Here is a 23,875-nt window from a genome sequence, read left to right as displayed (position 1 = left end):
GATTACTCTGCATTTCTCAGATGGAGCAAACTGTAATCTGGAAAGGGGAAGCGACACCAACTTGTGTCCAGGGACTGAACATCTGTGCTCATCTATTAGTGGTAGCCTAAGAGATAACACCCCTAAGAGGTGGGAAAAAAGGAAGAGACAGTATCTTCTAACTTCTCTGTACTTCCCTCACCTCTCGGTAGATGCGATGCTGTGGTGTCACAGACTTCACAGACTGGTTCCCTGTGCTGGGAGAGAATACGGTTCCTGACCGCTGTTGCATGGAGAATTCCCAGGACTGTGGGCGCAATTCCACCACCCTTGTGTGGAAAACAGTAAGGACTAGAAATCAAACCTTCCTTAAATCCCACCTTCCTTCTAGGGACCAATGGGTGAACCTAGGTCAGGTCTGAATAGCGAGGGAAGACTGGGGCATTAAGGTGAGAAGCAAACAAGTGACCAGTCCCATTTGGCCTCATGTTCCCCCTTACAGCCCATATGAGGCTGGGACCTGGTTCAGGTAAGTAGAAGGCAGACCATATGGGTATAGCCCAAGGTTAGAAGAGTAAGGCTAGACACCAAAGGAACTAAAGTTGTACAAGAAAGTATGAGACAATTAAGTCAGGGTTGGGCATGGAGACAAGTAGAATATAGTAAGGTCCTAATTGTGAAGCATTGTAGAGCAAAGAGTACTCATCTGATTTTTATTCCTAACTCTTCCACTTACTAAACTGTGTGACCTGTAGAAAGCCACCCCACCTCTCTGGTCTCACTTTCTTAATGTATAAACTAGATAATTTATGAGGTCCCTTCCAGCAATAACATTCTGGGATTTTGTTCTTGGAGCAGGGTGGGAGGAGAAGTAGGTACTGAGGGAGATTCCAAAAGAAGCAAAGTGAAGAGACAGGGGGAAAGAATATGGGGCAGAGAGTTGAGTAATGGACTTATGCTCAGCTGTCAGCTGATGTAACCTGACCCCACCTGGTCCTCTCTCCTCAGGGCTGTTACGAGAAGGTAAAGACATGGTTTGATGACAACAAGCACGTTTTGGGCACGGTGGGGATGTGCATTCTCATCATGCAGGTATGGTATAGGTTACCTTTTCCTCCCACAGCCCCTGTTCCATCCTAGGGTTAAGGAACACAGTAGACTTAAGGGGCATTGGTTATATTTTCTTTCCATTTATTTTAGAATATTAATTTCCAAACTTTAATATCTAAAAACTAAAAACCATGACTATTTGAAATACACTTTAACAGATAGCAGTAGTGCTTATGTGATGCTAGCAGTGAGCTGTAGGTCTGAATGATTATTATGACTGAGGAGGCAGAGGATGATGATGGTGATGGTGATGATGACAATGACGATGGTATTATATTTACCCAAAACTTCACAGTAGGGCATGAAATTACAAAAATAAAATTTTTATCAGCTTTCTCTTTGATGTAAACCTGATCCCATCATTCTTAACAAAAGCTGTTACCAAAAGATGAGAACACCAGTGACCCCTCCAATTACATGTTTATGTACTTTATACAAAGCTTTCACAGCTTGTATCTCTCAGAAAATCTATAAACACTTTCAGAAAATCAATATTTTGATTCAGGAGCAAAAAAGTTGTGCCAAAAAGTCTCAGGGGTATAAAGAGAAACTCATTATCAATTCAGTGATTATTGAACAAGGCATTTGAGAGTGCCATAAAATTTTTACCTCTTTTATTGATTATCTCAAAGCCTTTGACTCAGTTCTACACTCATGACACTTAGTCATATATTGCAAATAAATGAAATTGACAATAGTGAAAATGCTAGACTTCTCTGTTTAAGTCATGCCACCAAAACACTATCAAGGACAATTGACGTAAAGGTGGCATCTTCTGGAGAGTCAATTAGTAATAAATCCATTATCATCACTGCTGAACAGAACAGAGTTTGACTTTTGAGTAAAATAGAGTTGTACCAAAACATAAAATATTAATCACTTGCCTATACATGGCTCCATTGAAAAGCCCATTGAATGGATACTTCATCTGTGGAAACTTTACCAAGTGATATCAAAATGTCATTTGGACGTAACATGTAAAATTCTTAAGGTACGTTAAGGAAGAATAGAGACTTCGAGTTTGAATTCAGAGGTAAAATTGAGCCAACGGAAGAAAAGGCGATACTTTCAGGTTCCTTGGTCTTCTCCAGATGAGAATCATTGAGTATGACTCTCAAGAAGAAAGAGGCTGAGGGACTTAAGAGACTGTCTGGAACCATAGAGAGGTGAAGTCAAAACTTAATAGGAAGTACACATGTAGAACATTAACACTTACACATTATCAGTCTTAACATATACTTTTGGCCTGGTAAAATGGATGACAGTGGATCTAGAAGGTGTCCATAGGTAACCTCTGTGATGTTAATGAAACACCAGGCTGAAGGCAGCAGTGGGAAGATTAATACTTCCTTGCTCAAAAGGAGGAAAAGGGTTGATATTTTCAGAGTATACGATAAATAGATTTAAAAATAGTTATAGAAATACTTTTGGAGCAAATAGACCTAACTTCATAAAGCAATAGTAAAAGCTGATAATAGATATATGCCATTGGATTTATCCAATGGTACTGAATGTGGTTTATCCTTATGGAGCCTATGAAGTGGTTAATATTCAAGAATAAAATCAAAAGTCACTTAATGAGCAACATCTTCATAAACTCAACGAGCATTATGTCACCAAAGACATATTAGACACATGTCTGCATCATGTCACTTTGACTGTAGAAAGAGACAGACTTCCGAGAGTGATTCAGGATTAGGCCATTGACTTGAGAAATTATAGAAAGCCTCTTTAAGTTGATCATCATTCAATATTGCTGTTAATTGTGTACCATGTTCTGCTGGTTCTGCTTACATTCATGTAAGTCTTCCCAGGTTTTTCTGAAACCATACCTCATGTCATTTTTTACAGCACAATAATATTCTAATCATATACTACAACTTGTTCAGTCATTCCCCAATTTCCAGTTCTTTACCACCACAAAAAGAGCAGCCATAAAGATTTTTGTACATATGTGTCCTTTTATTTTTTCTTTGATTTATTTGGGATTGAGACCTAATAATGGTATTGCTAGCTCAAAGTGTAAGCACAACTTTTATCACCCTTTCCAAATTGTTCCAAATTGTTCTCCAGAATGGTTGGACCAGTTCACAACTCCACCAACAGTGCATTACTGTACCTATTTTTTCACATCCTTTCCAGCATTTGTTATTTTCCTTTTCTGTCATGTTAGCCAATCTGAGAGGTGTGAGGTGTTTTAATTTGCATTTCTCTAGTGAATAGTGATTTAGAGGATTTTTTCATATGACTATTTTTTCATATGACTATTGATAGCTTTGATTTTTTTCTTCTGCAAACTGCCTGTTCATATCCTTTGAACATTTATCAATTGGGGAATGACTTATTTTTATTAATTTGGCTGAATTCCCTATATATATAAATTCCCTATATAAAAAAATATGAAAAAAGAGAAGTGAGACCTTTATCAGAGAAACTTGCTGTAAAAATATTTCCCCCCAGTTTCTTGCTTTCCTTCTAATTTTGGCTGCATTGGTTTTATTTGTGCAAAAGCTTTTTAATCTCATGTAATCAAAATTAGCCATTTTACTTCCCGTGATCCTCTCTGTCTCTTGTTTGGTCATAAGCTCTTCCCTTATCCGTAGATCTGACAGGTAGATTTTTCTATATCTCCCTAATTTGCTTATGATATCAACCTTCATGTCTAAATCATATACTCATTTTGACCTTATATTGGTATACAGTGTGAGTTTTCATGACTTTTAATGGGTGCTTCTAATCTCAGGTCGTCCTCCTGTTTTTGTCTTTTAGATTCTAGGCATGGCCTTCTCCATGACACTCTTCCAGCATATCCACCGGACTGGTAAAAAATATGATGCCTAAGCCAACTGGCTGGGAGTGCCATCCATACTCTCTCTACACCAGGGAAGAATTGTGCTTTTGTAGCCTCCTGAACACCAGACTGCCATCCCTTCCTTGTATAACTCAACCCTGTTCTGTCCAGCAGATCAACGCCCCCACCCTTCCTGAATCATCCATACACTTCTTTGTTGGGTGGGTAGGGTGGGTAGGGAGAATGGGAAGGGAACCTCAGGAGGTGGGAAGTTGTGTGTGTGTGTTGGGGGTGGGGGGGTGGGACTTTTCTGCATCCACATCTGTTTCTTTGCCAAAGAAGATGGAGGGATGGGGAGAGGACGAGGTAGAGTGATGGGAGATGCTAAAAGAGCAAACTCCAATATGACACTCATCCCTCCTGAGCTCTCCTTTACCTCCTGCCCTTCTTCTACGCACTGACACTTTGCCTGACCCATAGGGGAAGAGGATAGGGAAGAGGAGGCAGACTCCAATCCTTGTTGGGGGCTTTTTCCTCTTCACTTCCCTGCCCCCTTTCAAGGGACACAGCCTCTTCTATTTCTGCTTGTAGCCACACCTCACCCCCCACCTCTGGTCTGGAGACCTGGAAGACTTAACAGGAGGGAGGGACAGGGAGGCCCAACCATTTTAAGTAAGGGGCCCCAGGCAATGTTCTTTCTGAGGCATTTTGTACCCTATGATGTATCTTTTTTATCATTTTATTTTATCCTGATTTTGATCATTTGGGATCAGTATTCCCCAAATAGCTTTAGGGTTAGCTTTCTGATCTATAACTTTTTACTATATTGGTTTCTTTGACTTCTTGTTTTTTTTGGTGGGGGATAGCAATGGGTGGGAGGGCATCCATCTGGTTTTAATCTGGAAAAAACACTGTGCAACACTTGGGAGGACCTTGCTAAAGATATACTAGATTTTTTTCTTTCTTTTTTTTTTCTTTCTTCGAAGTATAGAGAGGATGAGATTAGCTGGCTGTGCTGAGAAAGCTAGGACTTGGCTCAGTTTCTTCACCTCTGTGAGGGGCTAGACTAGGAAGGTCCATGGTCCTCTCAGGGACTTTCCTCTGGGGCTTGGAGTCTTTTGCTCCCAGTATTTTGGCTTTTGTGAAGTGAAGCAAGTTCAGGGGTCAAGCAAGAGGCAAAGAGGACCCAGTACCAGTGCCAATGGAAGACAACCAATAGGGATGTGAGTTGGGTGAGGAGGGTAGGGAGGTAATAAGGGAGTTTGCAATATCTCTTGCTAATCTGTTTACCAGGAACTATGGCCTGAGCTAGGATATATCTGCTGCTGTTTTTTGTTTTTGTCTTTGTCTTTGACTTTTTGTCTTTGTCTTTTTTTAATCCTTCCCTCCCAACCATCTTTGGCATGGGAGACTCTCCCTTCACTCCATTCGGTCATTCCCACATCAAATTCCCAGACCTCCCTTTTTTTACCCCCCCAAACATTCCTGTTAGAACTCTTGATCATATACCTCGGTAGTTCAAATGCTGCATTTCTCACATCTTGCTGCTTTTCACATAGGAAAGGACAGATGGAGGTGTTAGAAGTGGTCTCAGAGATTGTCTAGGACAATTCCCTCACTTGACAAATGAACATGAGGCCCAGACAGATTCAAAATCTGCTCCCCCAGGTAAACAGGGCCCTAAATATACCTTTGGATTTCCAGATAGATGGCTGGGCAAGTTAATTCCCCCAAGGCCTGGGGTATTATCCTATTGGGAGATCTCCAGTGCTTGATATTATCAGAAATCTGGTCTCCCTCCAGTGGTTTTGTAGAATGGAGTGATAATGCTCCAACATAATTCTAGGACACACTTCTCTCCATTTCCTATCTCTAACCAAGGAGGAATTAATACAAAATAAAACATGAAAGTAACCAATGTGCATCCATTAAAATAATTCAGAAGAGTAAAACCCAATTCCTAGTGTTTGCAGTGCTATGCAAATATTCAGGAGCTAGTGGAAAATTTGTCCTCAACAAAACAACCCCCTACCCCTAACCTCTCTTTGTTGGTTCTAGTAACCAACCCTGGGAAAAGTCTGAGAATCCTACAAAAGAGAGCTCCTATAGTCTGGTTTCCTCATAGGCTCCCACACTAGGTCCAGGTCAGTGATCCAGTTTCCATCTATCTTTCCTTTTTATTACCTGAGAAATGCCAGCACAACCAACAAATCCCTGACCATTGGTTTACTTTAAACGTCATACAAATTGGGACCAGGAGTGCAAATGTTCTGGTTTGGCCAAAGCTTCCTTCCTTCCCCCTCTTCTTCCCCCACCCCCCAATTTGCTTGCCAGGGTTAGTGGTGATGGGGTCTCTCAAAGGTGGAGTGTAGGAGTCGTATCCTCTTTAGGACAAAATACCATGGCAATGATAAAAGATGCTGCTATTAGAGAGATAACTTCCTCACCATCAAACCAAGAATGGCAAGGTCTAATTCCTTCGTGTTTGTCTTTTGAAATTTTTAATTTTCTCCCCTTATTCCCTCGCCTCTCCACCTGTTCCTTCCTCTCTCTACCTGTCCCCTCCCCTCTCCACCTGCCCCCTCCCCCTCTACCTGTGTCCTTCCCTCTCCTGTTGTTCCTTCCCCTTTCCCTCTGTTCCCTCCCCTCTTCCCCTATTCCTTACCACCACCACCCCCCATCCTTACTCTCCTTCATGCCTCCATTACTAGCTTTTTTGGCCTCTTTTTTTCCTGGTAAAGAGATTCAGCTACATGCTTGAACAATTCATCCAACCTGGTGAAAGATGACACAGAAGAGAGACTTTGGTGAACTGTTTTTTGATGCACAGGGTTGGGTCTGGTATATCTTAAGTTTTTGACATAGGATGGGTTTAGTGATGCCTATTGATGCCATTTTTAATTTGTATTAACTTCAGCAGCAAGGATGCCTAGAGCAATGGTGGCATTGTGCCTCCCTGTAAGACTTACTTGTTTTTTCCGGGAGGCTCCATGGGCCTTTTTCTAGCTTGTCAGCAGCCATAGTCTCCCCTTTCCTGTCTGCATTCTCCTTTGGATGTGTTCACCCCATTGAAGTCTCCCTAAGCATGGCTATTCAACCATTTTCTCAATCTACATTAGAGCAAGTTCCCTTTGGATAGGTGTTCTCATTGCTTCTTCAAGCAGGTGGGTTGCTCCATGCTGACTTCCCCATAGAACCCGTGATACCACCAGAGGTCAATGATGCTCAGTTGAGCATCATTCTATGGGGTGGTTTGGAATGAACACCAGATTTCCTTTGCCAAAGATGTGAGTTTACTCAGTCAACTCTGATGGTGGTATTTACAAATACAGCACTGCCCCCGACATGGATCTCCCTGCCACCCCCGATAAATAAGTAAATTAATCAACAGTATTTGAGTTGTTTAGACAACTCAGAGGAATAAGTAATTTCAGGAGGTCCCAGAGTGAGTTTTAGGCCTAGACCGAAAGTTTCACCAGAACATTTCAGCTTTCAGTTGTATCTCTCATACAGAGGAGGGCCAGGAAGGGGAGGATGAGACATAGGTGGGGGAAAGATTTGAAACGTAGAGATAGGGCCTCTTGAGAGCAGGAGTTCAGCAGTCTATGGCATGCACATCACTGCTGCTTTTCCTCTGCTAGGAGAGTCAGTACTCGGAACCCCCTCCCCATGGCACTACCCTCCGTTCCCCAGCGGGGTTCCACTTCACTCTAGGGCTTGACCTCCAGTTCTACAGCTTCTCTTTGCATAGTCTTGGATCTCTGAAGCACCAGGGCTGTAAAGAACTGATGTGTTTTCCCCTCTCTGGTCCCCTGACCACCCTTGGGTGGAGGTGCTAACACATAGGGACACAGTAACAAGAGGGGAGGTGGTGTGTCCCTCAGCCTCCCCAAGTCCATCCTCTCTTTGCCTCTCATTGAGTCTCCTCCCCATTCCTTTTCCCCTTCCATCAGCAACAAAGCAATATTCCTCAAGGTGAGGATCCCCAGCCTCTTTACCACCTCACTTCAACTAGCAGGACTTTTCTAAAGAGGCGTTGGGTGATAGATGACTCCCACCTCCCACTCTCTCCAAATCCCCCTAACCTTCCCATGGGGGCAGTAAGGGAAAATAGGCTTGTTGGTTTCTAATGCACTTTTCTGCTTGCAACGGTCTGTCTGTGCTTTTCCTCCTTCCTGCCCGGCTTTTGTTATTTAATACCACATTTTTAGCATGTTTTTAAATAAAAATGGATAATTTGAGTCAAAAGTACAGCACAGTATGTTCCCCACATGGCTTGATATTTCTTTACCTCTCTCTGAGTGCTAAGATCTCTCCCATAGGTGGTGGTCCCTGTTCTCTGGGAAATTTCCTTCTTTGGGGTACCTGTGTTTTCATTGAACTTAACCCAGAATATATATTATTGTGGAGTTTCATCTTCATAAGAGAAGGTAAATCTAGCTGTACTGGTGGGCCTGTGGAGTTCAAGCCAAGTAGGTTGAACCCCAGAGTAGAACAGGAAAGCCTAGGTCACTGTTACAGAGTATGGTGAGCACATTGGGATACACCTGGAACAGGCCAGCCATCCACACTATGGACTTGGCACTCTGCATGAAGAGCCTGGTCTTATGGGGAGGTTTCAGAGGGAGGAAGAGATACCGTTGGGACCTTCTTTAGTAAAGGAGGAGTTGTCAGGCTACTATTGTCATAACTCTGGTGGTCATCTCTTCTGTGCAAACTTCTCAACATCCTTGGGAAGGTGGAACGTGGTGTCATGACTACAGAGCAGTTTGGAGTAGGACTATAAGTGCCCTCTGGGAAACTTTTTTAAGGGCCTGTGTTTTCAAGGCATAAGCATACCTTCCAGCCATGCAAACCTAAACACCTCCCTGCTTTACCAAGCAGTTTCACAGACTGCTGTGGCCAAAAAATGTATCACTTCTTGGTCAGCTTTCCAATGCTGAGCCTTACTCCCCATTTAAGTAGGCTGTCTCTGGACAACTGATAAATAGTCCATTACTAGGCCCATGCTTGGGGCCTTTCCACTTGGCTAGGACCTGCCTGTGCTTCTGCTTTGCTAGCATAGCCTTTGAGAGCCTCGGGTCACCTTCTATCATGATGAGGAATCTAAAGATGTCACTGGAGGAGTAACAGGTAGTGAGTGATAAAAGCACCTACCAAAAAGCCTCAGTTGTGTCCTGCTTAGAGGATTCTGAAAGAGAAAAAGGGGTACTAGGTGGATAAGAATTCAGAGAGCCCCCTTAAGTTCTGTGTGTTTTTGAAGGAACAGCCTTTTAAACCCAGATTCAGATTAGACCATGGGGCAGGGACTCCTGCTGCCCTACAGCCAGAAGGGCAAGTCCCTGCAGTCTGATTTCTTCCAGGCTCCTTTGTACTCTTCATTCTGCTCCTGCTTCTACCCCGGGGCTCCTATATGACCCTTGGTGCTCAGCTCTTTCTATGCAATACCTACCTGAGCCTTTGTACTGGGGATTTTGTATCGGCTTGACTTACAGAAATAAATAATCTTAAACTAAAGAGATGTGTCTGTGCTCCCATTGTCTTTTCTAATCCCTCTCATCTTTTTGGATAAAACAGGCATTCCATGCTCCATGACAGGGAGCAAGAGTTGGGTGGGTACATGCTCCTCACCTCGTGGTGACACAAACTATATTCACATATTTACTTATGTATAACACACCCCTGCTTGCACCATAGCATGTGCCAACTTGGTATTTCAGAAGAAACCAGGTGGGGCCAGATGATGCCAAGCAAGAATTCAAATTAAATGGCCCAAGGTACTCTGCAGTGGATGTGTGATTTCATGGGTGTGGGTACTCCCTCCACAGGTACAAATCCCAGCACATCCATACCTTCTCATCCTGTGCAGATCTCCATGTTCCCTGGGTCTTATGACATTTCATAGGAAACAGGGCAGCACCTGGGTTATCCAGCTGTCGTTACTAGAGGTAGCATGGTGTTACTTGGTTGAAATCACTGTGAACTCTCTGAAGACAAGGAATTTCATTTTTTTTCTGTGTCCCTAGTGCCTTACACATAGTAAGAGCTTAATAAATGCCACAGTTGAATAAGATGGGGAGCTTTTTGTGTGATTAGGAGAGAAACTTGGGATCACTGAAAGTACTGCATAATATCATTAATAAACATTGACTCAAAATTTTAAAACAAAATCCTATCAAACAGATTTCAGGGATTTATCCAAGAAATCATTCATTTTGATGAAGTAGGATTTATACCAAGGATATGCAAGGATGGTTCAATATTAGGAAAACAATCAACATAATCATTAAAAACCAAAACACTCCAAACCGTATTATCATCTCAATAGATGCAGAAAAAGCCTTTGATAACTCTTTTTATGCTAAAAACCCTACAAAATGTAGGTCTTTTTTTAAAATAATTTTTTTCTGATTAAATGTAAAGATAGTTTTCAACATTTTTTATAAGATTTTGAGTTCCAAATTTTTCTCCTTTCCCTCCCCCTCCCCCAAACAGAAAGCAATCTGATATAGGTTATACATGTGCAATCATGTTAAACATATTTCCACACTACTCATGCAGTAAAAGAAGAAACAGAACAAAAAGGAAAAACTGTAAAAAAAAAAGTGAAAATAGTGTGCTTTGATCTGTAGTCAGCCTCCGTAAGCATTTTCCATCATGAGTCTTTTGGAGTTGTCTTGGATCATTATATTGCTGAAAATAAGTAAGTCATTTACAGTTGATCATTGTACAATGTTACTGTTACTGTGTACAATGATCTCCTTGTTCTTCTCACTTCATTTGTGTCAGTTCATATATATCTTCCCAAGTTTTTCTGAGAGCATCCTGCTCATCATTTCTTATAGTGCAATAATATTCCATTATATCCATATACCATAGCTTGTTCAGCCATTCCACAATTGATGGACATCCCTTCAATTTACAATTCTTTGCCACCACAAAAAGAGCTGCTATAAATATTTTTGTACACATAGGTCCTTTTCCCTTTTTTATGATCTCTTTGGGGTACCGGATGGTCCTTTTTTAATAACAAAGTGTCTATCTAAAACAGAAAGCAAACATCACATAACAATGGGGATATGCTAGAGCCTTTTCCAATAAATACAGGAATGAAGCAAAAATGCCTACTCTCATCACTTATTTTATATAGTTCAGGAAGTGCTAGCAAAGTGATGAGACAAGAGAAAGAAATTAAGGAAATAAAGATAGATAAAAAGAAGGTAAATTTTCTGTTTGCTGATAATATGATAGTTTACTTGGAAAACCCTAGGGAATCAGCAAATTGAGACAGTAGATTCAGCAAAGTTGCAGGCTATAAAAATCCTCAAAAAAATCCTTTATATATAATAATAACAAAACAGGAAACAATAGGAAATTTCATTCCAAATAACTTCAAAATACACAAAATACCTGGAGATCAACCTCCTATAATAGATAGACTTCTATAGATTTAATTTCAAAGTGCCCCTTAAAGAAATAGAGAACATCATTCATTCATTCATTCATTCATGTACTTTGCTAAGAACTGCTTACACAAAGAACATACCACAGGTCCTGGCTTCATGGAACTTTTGGTTTTTTTGTTAGGAGAAGCTACTGTGTCAAAATGAAATAATAAAGGGGACAGGTAGGTGGCTCAGTGAGTAGAGCACCGGCCCTGGAGTCAGGAGGACCTGAGTTCAAATGCTGCCTCAGACATGTGTGACCTTGGGCAAGTCACTTAACCCTAATTACCCTGCCTTCTCCCCTCCAAAAAAAGTGAAATAATAAAGTTCAATGACAAATTAAAAAAAAAGAAGTTGAGAGTAACCCAAATAGCTGGAGGAATATATTCAGTGCTCCTGGTAAGGTTGTACTAATATAATAAAAATGACAATACCCAGGTTAATTTAATTAATTTTAATGCTATTCTAATCAAATTACCAAGAGGAGACCTTGTAAAATTTGATCAAATAATTCACTTAGAAAAACAAAAGAACTGGAATATCAGTGGAAATGATGAAAAGAGGGAGGGACAAAGCAGGAATAACACTTCCAGACCTCAAGTTACATTATAAAGCAGCAGTCATCAAAACCATCTGGTGCTGGTTAAAGAACAGGAGAGCTAGATCGATGGAACAAACTAGATGAGGGAGATGGAGAAACAATAGATGTCAGTATCCCAGTGTTTGCAAAAATGGGAAACAGATTACCTTGGGAAAAATTCCTTATTTGATTAAAAACAGGGAAACAAACAGCCACTGGGAAAACTGGAAAGCAGTCTGATACAGAGTGAAGTAGACACAACCAAGAAAACAGTATACACAGTAACTACAACAACGTAAGTGGAAAGAACAACTGCGTGCCAAAAAATCAAAAGTAAATGTAATAAAATTATAAAAACCAAGCCAGGCTCAAATGAAGAGATAGGAAAAAGTCACCCCTTTGTGGAGGTGGAAGGTCCACAAGTGTCAACACATCGCACATTTCCAGGCTTTTTCCATGTATTAATTGTGCTGACTCTTTTCCTTTCTAAAAAATACTGTTTTGGCTGCCTGGGAGAGGGAGGAAGAGGAGAAGGAATACTTGGAATAACTATGATGAAAAACAGAAAATAACAATAAAAACACTTAAAAAAAGAGAATGCTACACAATTCCTCAAATGAAATCCAGTCTATCTTTCTCCTAGTAAGTTCTGGTTCCAGCTCTTTGCCCATCTGTAGTGCCTGTTTTCGATAAAGGATTGATGTACTAAGTCAATGGGCTGCCCATCCAACAGCATGTCATAATCAGGGCAATATACTTTATCCACTTGATTTTTTCAGTTAATTAAAGGCCAGTCAGAGGTTCTGCTATATTCGAACAGTGTCATTCATTCCCTTTATATTTGTAAAGTATACATATAAAAGCTAGCTGTTATTATCCACAAACATGCTCATCTGGAGGACCTTGCCATCTATTGGGAATCCCTCTTCCATTTGGACTGTACTGAATATAATTTACGATGATGGTGAACATGTTTGTCAATCATATTTTTGCTTCATGCTTCTTGTCATGGTGATGATTAAAGGATGGTTGAAGAGAATTTTCTCTGTGGTTACATCAAGGAATAATAACTTATATTTAAGGTATGCAGACTTTGAGTTAAAAATCACTTTACTCACAACAGCCCTGTCAAGTAGGTAGTACAAATATCAATCCTTTTTATAGCTGAGAAAAGTGAGGTTCAAACAAGTTAATCAGCTTGCCCAAGATTATATAACTAGTAGGTGTAGGGCCCCAAAACTGACCCTAAGGCCTCGGTTATTTCCATTTCTTTACACTGCCTCTCGATTTTTCTGGGTTACTGATGTTCCCAGACACTAAATACACATTTAGGCTGCTATTAAGTGTGGGTATAGTTGGAGGAAATAAAGAACTGGGGTTCTACTCCAACCTAATTATTTACAGTGGAGGAAACCAAGGCCTACAGAGGTGAAATAACACTACACAGGCAATGGTCCTATGATGTCAAATGCAATGCTTTTCCCATTCCATCATGCTGCCTCTGTAACTCGTTCTAGGAGACCCTCCCACAATGGAAGGGTACAGCACAGAGAACATCTAGAGGTTACTTCTCTTGATCCTTCCATTCCTGTGTAACTGGATGGGAGGGTTCTTATAACATGGAATCTCAGAATCAGAAGAAAACTTACAGGTTATCTAGTCAACCCCCTTGCTCCATTTTGGAATTGCTTCTATCCAGCCACTGATAGAAGATCTTTGGTGACAGAGGACTCGCTGCTTCATAAAGCAGCCTATTTCTAACTGTTGGGAAGCTCTCACATTAACTGGAATCTATCTAACAACTTTTACTCATTTTTGTTGTTCAGTTGTGTCCAACTATTCATGACCCAGTGTGACAAATGAAAAGTTTGAGACATAATTTCTGGGTATTTAAACATTTTATTAATTATGGCTAATGAATAAGGGATCTACCCTCCATCCAGTCAATGAACAGTGAAAGATGGTGGGTTAAGAATTCCACCTAGATTAGATTCTCCTTGTAAGGTCTTCTAGTTGGGTGGAGTCCTTTTTTATCATTTTATTTTATCTTTGAAGATTTGGGCAATCTCATCTATCAGCAATGTCTTTTGGATGCTGGCTGAATAACCTACCAGGGGCTGATTTCTGAATGAGGAAATAGAAAAGGGGAAATTTTAATCTCAATAATTGGTTATAAATATGAGAGAAATAATCATTTCTCTCACCAGTTTTGGGGTTTTCTTGGTAGAGATGCTGTAGTGTTCCATTTCCTTCTCCAGCTCATTTCAGAGATAAGGAAACTGAGGCAAACAGGATTAAATGACTTGCCAAGGGCCACGCAGCTAGAAAGTGTTTGAAGCCAGATTTGAACTCAGGAAAATAAGACTTTCTACCTCCAGGCCTAGTACTTTATCCACTGCAGTGCCACCTAGCTGCTCCTGTGTTCATTTGCCCTAGTTCTACTCTGGAGTCACATAGAATAATTCTAATCCATCTTCAAGATGAACACATTTCAAATAAGTATCTAAATAGAATGATCATGTATGCCACCTCCCAAGTCTTCTCTTGCAAGGCATCCCAGATTCCCAAAGGTAATCCTCATGGTTTCCAGACTTATCAGTATCCCAGTCACCTTTCTCTAGTTTATGACTTTGGACAAGTCACTTAACAACTCAGGGCCTCAGTTTCTTCACTTGTAAAATGGAAGGATTAAGTTGGATGGTTCCTAAAGTTCTTTCAAGTTCCAAATCTGTAATCCTGTGACTAACGTCTCATAAAGTACAACATGCAGAACTGAATAGTACCTAGATGTAGCCAGATTAGTCAACAGGTTTATCTTCAGTTTCATCGTATATAAACTAAGGAGACTAGATGAGATACTGGCAAAGGTTACTTATAGCTCTAAATTCCTGTTACCCTCCTATTGCAATGTGATCTGGCCAGCCCAGAGGGCAATGGGGAATAGAAGGTGCAATGAAAGTCAGGGGACCTGGGTTTGAGTCTTGCCTCATCGACTTGTGGGACCTTGGGTATGTTACTAAACTTCCCTCTGCTACAGGTTCCATCAGCACTTCGATGGGTATACCCTTCACAGATTATAGCCCACCCATGCCTTTTCATTCTGTGTGATTCTTGTCTGTCATTTCATAAACATTCTATGGAGGATGCTGTCAATGAGGCCTTGTCAATGCCAAGAGAAAAGATTGTTACCAAAGGACTTGTTCCTTTACTGAACGTGAGCAGTCCTAAAACAGTCTTACGCACGAGTCCACAGAACAGTCAGCCTTAGGAGTTCCACAGGCAGGAGAATCGAGCTTTTCATTCTTAACCATTTATGGAGCAGAATCCATTTTTCACCCTGGCCAAACAGACAAGTTAATGTTAGTAGGTGCTGAGAATGTGATTGGGACCCAGGACACCCCCACTGCGCCCATCAGGAAGGGGCATGGCAGATTCAATTAGATGGGGCATGGCAGATTAGAGAAGCCCCTATGAAAACCCTGGTAAAAAATCACAGTTTTTCCCTGTAGATGTATTCAATCCTCAGTAAATGCCTAAGAAGAAGATCAAATTAACTAGATCTCATTTTTGAGCAGGAAAATATCAGTATTCAGCAAAGCCTGTCTTAAAGCATTCAGAAATGATTGTTTGGGATCTCTCACATGCACTTCACTTACATCGCATGCTATGAGGTCCTTTGTGTCCTCTGGGCACATTCTTCCTATGTGAAAGCTATAGGGTGCTCAAGAAATTGCAAGTCAGATAAAAAATCCATTCTGATTTTGTCATCGTGTCTTCCCAATACAGGCTTCACTGCACAATGTGGGGAAGGCACCAGAAAACATCACAGCCTCCAACAAATATGTTTATATTTGCCCGTAATATCACACAAAATGTTGGGGTTCTAAGATACTCATGTATGCCACATCTCATCTCAACTCACTCCCTTTCTCTTTCCCATACAACTGATTCACTTCTCTAATTATTTCTTTCCTTTTGAGAAACACACACACACATACACACTGAACTGAATCCCGTTCATACTACTGTTCTCTCTCCCCATCTCACTCACCTAATAGTTTTCAACACTTTCTCAGTCACTGACCACAGTACTCTCTCAGTCATGCTTCTTTCTTCCCTATACCCAGGGTCTAATTTTTTTCCACCAAACATTAAGCAGCACCAGGGTCTCCTGGCATTTCCTAAATAGGGATGCATAATTGGTAGCTAAAGTCAGGTTCAGGTCCTCCACAGTCTTGGGTGCTGTAATATTGAAATAGCATTAGGGACACCATTTTGTCTTTATCCACCATTTTGTGAAGTTAAGTCTCAGTCATCTGAATTTGGTAAAGTCACAAGATTACTCCTCTCCTCCCCTACCTCTACCTGATTTAAAGTCACAAAACCACCCCTTTTCCTTCTCTCTTCAGTGTCTTCTGATTGTGTCCCAATCCCCTCCAGCCAACCCTCACTCTCATTTCATTGGTTCCGGATCTCCATTTCCAATAAGAAACCAGGTATCTTAACTCTTTCACCCTGGTTTTCATTCCCTCCCAATTGTATATTAACTGGGAAAAAACCCAAAGTTTTGGGTTCTTGGCCACTGAGAGCCCTGAACCTGGTTTCTTTTGCAACCCCATGTACTGTAAATAAATTGCTTGTCTTGATGATATTTGGCTTTTTAATTTATTTGTAATAGAACCCTTTTTGATTTTTCCATCTTGTTTTTCCTGAGTTCCCTGAAATATAGAATGACCTTGTCAATTTTCTTTAAAATAACAAATGGAATACCAAGCTAGGGCTGATCCTTCTAGAGCTTAAAAAAATGACAGCAACAACTAACTTCAAATCTGCCATCCTCTTAACTAACACCTGCCTGAACTCTACTTCAGAGGGAGACTTCTGCAGGCCTCTGTGAGCTAACATTACTGGACAAGTCCCTCGAGTGGGCTTCATTCAATGGTTCTTGAATTGTTTACTATTAATATTGATAACAATAGCTTATTCTTCATTATTCACCATGAATAATCAAATCAAAGGAAGGCTTCTAGGGTTCTGGGTAATCCTCTACGGAAGATTTGTTGGAAGGATAATTTATACAGGTTTTACAGAATGATTTAAATATGATACTACTGAAGGGGATGGAGCAAATAGCAATACTGATCAGGGATTCTTAAACTTTTTCCACTCACAACTCCTTTTCTCCTGAGAAATTTTTATGTGACCCCAGATATGTAGGTAAATAAAATAGGAATACAAGTCAAAAATTTACTGATAATAAATCATAAAGAAATTTATTTTAAAATAATGCTTTGGTATACACATCATTTTACCATTTATTAAAGATGACAGCAAATTTGCATACTAATGAGATGGATGTGCTTGTTTATTTTTACATGAAGAATTAAATCTTGGTGGAATATTTGATGCTGCAAGATGTAGAGTATCTTTGACGTTTTTCAGAGTTGATCAGTATTTTGATTTTATAATCATCAATGCCGAGAACACCATTTTACATAAGTACATAGCACAAAATGGCAGAAGTATATTTAGGGCCATTTCAGAAATTATTGGAAATTCTGTCCTAATCCCAAGCCAAAATTCATATAGCGATTTTGTATGTACAGTAAAAACACTGCAGTTCACAATATAAAATAGTCTCAAATAGGAGCTGAGGTGTTTCTGGCAGCATTTGTTGGTGTTGCATGGTGTGATGGCATACACAGTGCAAAGTGCACATGTGGTGTGTTCAGAACCAAAGCTGCAGTGAAGTTGCATGGGATTCATTATGAGTTTGATTTTGAATTAATTTTTGGTCATTGTGTGTTCAGAAACCTTTTACTGTTGCCAAATTTGTTGACTCCCACATTCAGTTGTGCAATCCCATGGGTTGTGACCCAAGGCTTAAGAAACGCTGATATAGATGCCTCTCAAACTGCCCCTCAAAGTCTAACTGACCCAACTTTGCAGAGCTAATAAGCACTATGACTAGGATTTGAACCCAGGTCTTCCGACAATAAGTCTGATACCTTTAGAGAGGTCTTGTTATTACACTGCCTATTATTATATGCTGCCTTTAGAGGGACTTCATTTACTTTCAGTGCCATCAAACCTACCCTTTATGTGGTATTCCCTGACACAGTAAAGCTCCCAGTGCCCTCATGCTACGAAAGCAGTCAAAATGGCAGAATCAATAACCTTATCAATAACCTCAACCTAATCCTACCCTTTTCAGACAATGCCCCACACTAAAAATTCCTTTATTCCCTCATTCCAATAAAGAACTCCCATCTCCTCCATGCCCTTCTTTTAGCTGGCTAAGGGACAACAGGCTCTAATAAGCTAAATCATCTTAAGGTGTGAGAGTCAGATAACAGCTAAAATGTATTAATCCTCCCAGAGGCATTTGGAAAAATAAGCGAAAGGACAGCCTGATGTAGGCACATGATTGCCATTGGTTTTGCCTTGGTGATGGTAATGGTGGTGCTGGTATGATGGGAACCTCATTGATGATCACAAGATAACTGTAAATATATAAGCCTCAGGTGTTTGGGTTTTTTAAATTACCAATTTATGAAGACTCCCCCTCATTCCCTGCTAAAACTCCCTTTCTGATTCATTGCCAATCAATTCAGAAGCTTCCATAGCTTAGAGATGAGGATGCTTGGACTGCTTCCACATTTCTTCAAATCCTACCCTATTGGTGGCTCCTCTCTCCTCTTTCTCCTCCTACTCTTCTCTCTCTGTCCACATGAGGAGTCATACCTTTTGTATCAGGAGTGCCGAGTTTATAATCTCAAAGAGGATCATAAACATGTCTGAAAGGTTCGGAATCGCCGGATATAAGAAACTCTCAAAGTAGAAGGCAGAAGAATCAAAACATTTATTTAGGCTCAACAGTAACCAACCCATGAACCAGCAACCCCATTTCGATATGTTGATCGAAAGCTTCCAGGCCCAATAAGTACGCCTTGCAAGAGTAACCAGGAGGCTACAGAGAAACATGATTGCGTAAAGCAAAATCATGTTTCCCCCTTTATGGTAATAAGATTACCCACTGGACTGAAGTCTTTGTTCAGCTTCCTCCCGTAGATCAGCTCTGCTACTGGCAGCTCCTGCCTCAGCTGTGTCTGTGGCTGAAACTGACGTAACTGTCGTAACTGCCTCTGTAACTGCCTCTGGCTCCAACTGTCGCTGTAACTGTCGCTGTAATGGCCTGAAGTCTTTGTTCAGCTTTCTCCCGTAGGTTAGCTCTGCTACTGGCAGCTCCTGCTTCAGCTGTGTCTGTCGCTGTGGCTGTAACTGACGTAACTGTCGTAACTGCCTCTGTAACTGTCGTTGTAACTGTCGCTGGCTCCAACCGGAAAAGGAAGAGAGAGAGCATCTTCAAGCTGTCCTCTCCCCTCTTATAGAGTTTTTGACATCATCAAGCTCCGCCCAAATGACCAGGGCCGATTGGTTCCTGAGTTGGCTCCTCCCCCTAGGGTAGACCAGGTTCTGGAGCTAACACCTCCCCTCAGCCAGCCCCATGACTCATCACACAGGAAGTTCTGGTCCTGCCCCGGAAGAGCAAGCCCCAGCGTCCAGGGAAGCTCAATGAGGTAAACTGAGTCATTCAAAGAAAACAAAAGCCATTCTGGTTACACTCCACCCCTTGTTATAGGATACATAATCTAATCAGCCATGTATCCTAGAACATACATTGTGATCCAATTACAAAGGAAACTAAAACATATCATTCATTATAAAGCAAAACATATCATTCAGTGACATTCCCAAACATTGGTTAACGATTCAAATGCGATCCACCCCTAGATCCCAGCAAAATAATCTCTTCAATCAATCATCCCCAAAATAATTATTAATAATTCAAATGTCCACCCCTAAATCCTTGTATCCATTACATAGGATCAATAATATCATAACAATAAAACAACACAGCAAGGATAACACAAAATAAGTAAACAGAACACTATCATCATTTCCACCCCCCTTGAACGATTGGGGCTCAAAATCTTGGGGTGAGGGGTGAAGGTCTCATTTTCCATAGCTTCTTCATGCTGAAATTGGATGTAGAGATGGCCCTGCCCCCAAAAAGTCCCATTCCAGAGGTCATTTCTTTAACGAGCTGGCAGGAATTCCAAGAATGCTACATGCTTAGGCAGTCACCGGAAAGTGCAGGGTGCTTAAGCCTGAAGGAAACAAAACTAGCAACAAGGTTAGCCAAAACAAAGGACAAAAAGAATAGACAAGTATGGACTATAATTCTTCAAATAAAATCATCTCAAGTTTGGTTGAGATTTCAGTTATGCAAAGATCCAACATCAGAGCCAAACTCAGGTGGGAAATGTTTCTTTTCAAAAGGAACATAATGAGGAAGCCAAGAGGATCCCACCCTAGATATAGACTAAGATTGTCCTCCCAGCCTTTCCCCAAATGTACAAGTTTTCATCCGTTAATCACACAAGGTCACCTTCAGTCTGAGTGGCTTGTAGGCTTGCAGGAGCAGTTCTTATTTCCCTATTTCTCGTGTTATCAAGTCCTCTATACATTCTGTATAATTCATTGGTTGGAATTCCATCTATCATTTCAAAACCTACTCCTGCTCTCAATAAAGCAGTAAACATTTCTTTCCTTGTTACTCTCCTTTGGCGCCAAGTTTGCTGGTTATTCACCCTTCTCTCTCGAGGAGATCTATCCCCTCCCCAGTCACCTAAGTCATGTAACTGTAAAATCTTATTTATCACTGTTGTAAGACGGCTCCCTACTTCTCCAAGTAATAAATTCAAAATTAGTTGTTTATAAGCAGGGGGAGCTGTCCTAATTATTAAATTCCTATGAGGCAGTTCCATTGAATCATTGTAATATTTGTCTGCAGTTCCTGTCATAATGGCAGTCTTCATTACCTCCTCCTTTAGTCTCATGATACAATCTCTAAGTGAATACCAGGGTCTGTGCTCAGTGGGCCACATAGAATCAGTAGCATATCTCTTATTGCATCCCACAGCGGCTAATGCCAACAGAGTAGTCCTGCTATCACCATCTCCTTGCTGATGATGTTCCCTAAAAGCTTGTTGAACTAGAGGATCATGGCTGATACCTATGAATCTCATGCAGTCTGTCCCATCTACTGATATTCCACCGGCCCCTTGATCACTGAGTCTTACCATCCAAGATATCAATGGTTCTCCTATTCTTTGGCTGAATCTACTCAAAATATCTGTGACCTCTTGCGGTGAGAAATCTTCCTGAATTTCCCTTGTAACTGAATCTTCACCTCGGGTTTCTGTCTTCCTCCTTTGTATGGGTCGAGCCCTTGTCTGATCATTTAACCATCTCCTATTCTCTGTGTGAGGCACATCCTGAACCCCAGTAGTGTTTTGTGCCTCAGCCCCTAACATTGTCTCATTCTCTCCCCACTCACTTCCTCTGCCACCATGGCTAGGACGAAGCAGGCAGTCAGGCTCTTTCTGGGCTGGGTTGAAATGCACTCTGGGCTTTTTTGGTCTCCTGTTGCTCTTAGCCACATTAATAGAAAAGTTCTCATTTGAGTCAGTTTGGTCTCCTGCTATCTGAGATTCCTCTTCTTCCTGTGGGGTAGGAGTGCCCCCATGTCTTTCACTTAATCTCAATCTTTCGTATACTAGCCGGTAGGCTGATAACACTATCCAGCTTTGCCTAGATAGTGATGCCCCTGACTGAATCCCAACTTCTCGTAAACACTTTTCCAAATCCCTAGGATCTCCTTTCCGTAGCCTTGGTTCCCAGTTTTCACAGGGTCCAGCTTTTTTAGCCAATTCTTTTGCTAGGGAGGAATAAAATGGATCCTCCCATCCTGGGATATTGATCTCTTCCTCTGAAATTGTTCTGCTTCTAAATAGAGATCTTATACCTAGCGATCCTGTTCGTGACGCCAAATGTATCAGGAGTGCCGAGTTTATAATCTCAAAGAGGATCATAAACATGTCTGAAAGGTTCGGAATCGCCGGATATAAGAAACTCTCAAAGTAGAAGGCAGAAGAATCAAAACATTTATTTAGGCTCAACAGTAACCAACCCATGAACCAGCAACCCCATTTCGATATGCTGATCGAAAGCTTCCAGGCCCAATAAGTACGCCTTGCAAGAGTAACCAGGAGGCTACAGAGAAACATGATTGCGTAAAGCAAAATCATGTTTCCCCCTTTATGGTAATAAGATTACCCACTGGACTGAAGTCTTTGTTCAGCTTCCTCCCGTAGATCAGCTCTGCTACTGGCAGCTCCTGCCTCAGCTGTGTCTGTGGCTGAAACTGACGTAACTGTCGTAACTGCCTCTGTAACTGCCTCTGGCTCCAACTGTCGCTGTAACTGTCGCTGTAATGGCCTGAAGTCTTTGTTCAGCTTTCTCCCGTAGGTTAGCTCTGCTACTGGCAGCTCCTGCTTCAGCTGTGTCTGTCGCTGTGGCTGTAACTGACGTAACTGTCGTAACTGCCTCTGTAACTGTCGTTGTAACTGTCGCTGGCTCCAACCGGAAAAGGAAGAGAGAGAGCATCTTCAAGCTGTCCTCTCCCCTCTTATAGAGTTTTTGACATCATCAAGCTCCGCCCAAATGACCAGGGCCGATTGGTTCCTGAGTTGGCTCCTCCCCCTAGGGTAGACCAGGTTCTGGAGCTAACACCTCCCCTCAGCCAGCCCCATGACTCATCACACAGGAAGTTCTGGTCCTGCCCCGGAAGAGCAAGCCCCAGCGTCCAGGGAAGCTCAATGAGGTAAACTGAGTCATTCAAAGAAAACAAAAGCCATTCTGGTTACACCTTTACATATGAGTGCTGTGTTGAAAGGAATACACATTCTGATCACCTATATTTTGCAACACATCTTGGGGCTTGGGGGCTAGGTTTTTTCTCCTATTTATTTTATTTTTTCATTGTTTTTCAATAAACTGGGACAATTAAGTGTTTTGTCTCATGTAGTTTTCATTTATGATTTCTTGAAATATAGCTCTGAAAAACCAGTCTCTTTTAAAGCTCATAGTGATTCAAATGGAGCTACTTGACTATGCTTTTGAACCTAAATCACTCTGGCTTTCACTGATTGGCTAATAATAGGTCCCAGCCCAAGCCTCACTTGCTCATTTTTTGGGGTTTGGTGGCTCAGAGTGAGTATAAATAGCAATTTTCTCTGTTCTGGCCAGAAACTGAGAATCTTCCCCTCCCAGATTGACTTTTTTGTGAAGGCAAACTAGGCAATCTTTTGCCTCAGTTCTTACCCAGCTTTTAGTTATTGAATGGGCATTGCCTCAGACAGACTGAGTCCTGGGAAAGACCTTAGCTTAAAAAGGCCAAAGTCACCTACTGCGTTTGGGGTCATCTCCTATGAGATGACCTGTGCCTTGCCACTGGACTCCAGTGACTCTGGAGGAGAAAGTGAGGCTGATGACTTTGCATAGCTCTGCCTTACTTAAATCCAACTCATGTTCAAGTCAAGACATCATCCTCTTGATATCATTGGTCCTCTTTGGAATGAAGGATGAACAACAACAGCATTCAGTAGAGTGAGTGATGAATGGATTCAATTCAATTCAAACACCTACTATGTGAAAAATGCTGTGCTCAGTCTTGGAGGAGATAGAAAGGTTAAACAAACAGAGTTCCTGCCCTCTTGGGCCACATAGCTTGATATAAGAGTAAGAGAATGGATGTATTTCTTACATCTTTACAAAGAAATGGTTGGATCTTTTTTCAATTCATGAATTTAGAACTGGAGAGGTTTTTTAAAAAAAATTTTATTTATTTCATTAAATATTTTCCAATTGCATGTGAAAAAATTTTAACAACCAATTTTTAAAATTTCAAGTTCCAAATTTTCTCCCTCCCTGTTACCCTTCTCCCCTACATATGAAGTTGTGCAAAACATAATTCTATATTAGCCATGTTGTAAAAAAAAATAAAGCAAGAAAAATAAAGTAAAAAAAGTCGGAAAGGATTTTGAAGGTCATTCAGTCAAAAAG

General features: G+C 41.1%; 1 protein-coding gene across 6 annotated transcripts in view; it reads left to right on the top strand.

Annotated features, from left to right (window-relative positions):
• TSPAN9 (tetraspanin 9) overlaps positions 1-4,136 on the top strand; it is a 236,897-nt gene extending 232,761 nt beyond the window's left edge. For 5 of the 6 annotated variants that reach the window (XM_036758640.1, XM_036758642.1, XM_036758638.1 and 2 more), the window contains 3 exons: positions 192-323; positions 988-1,071; positions 3,859-4,130. In XM_036758640.1, coding sequence (XP_036614535.1) covers positions 192-323; positions 988-1,071; positions 3,859-3,930 — 288 coding nt within the window. In that variant the 3' untranslated portion in view covers positions 3,931-4,130. Of the gene's footprint in view, positions 1-191; positions 324-987; positions 1,072-3,858 lie in introns of all 6 variants that reach the window. The other variant, XM_036758636.1, reaches the window with a different exon arrangement.
• Positions 4,137-23,875: the final 19,739 nt, after the last annotated feature.

Source organism: Trichosurus vulpecula, chromosome 5 (genome assembly GCF_011100635.1).
Source record: "Trichosurus vulpecula isolate mTriVul1 chromosome 5, mTriVul1.pri, whole genome shotgun sequence".
Lineage (NCBI taxonomy): Eukaryota > Metazoa > Chordata > Mammalia > Diprotodontia > Phalangeridae > Trichosurus > Trichosurus vulpecula.
The sequence above is the reverse complement of the archived record's forward strand: the minus strand, read 5'-3'. Positions and strand labels throughout refer to the sequence as shown.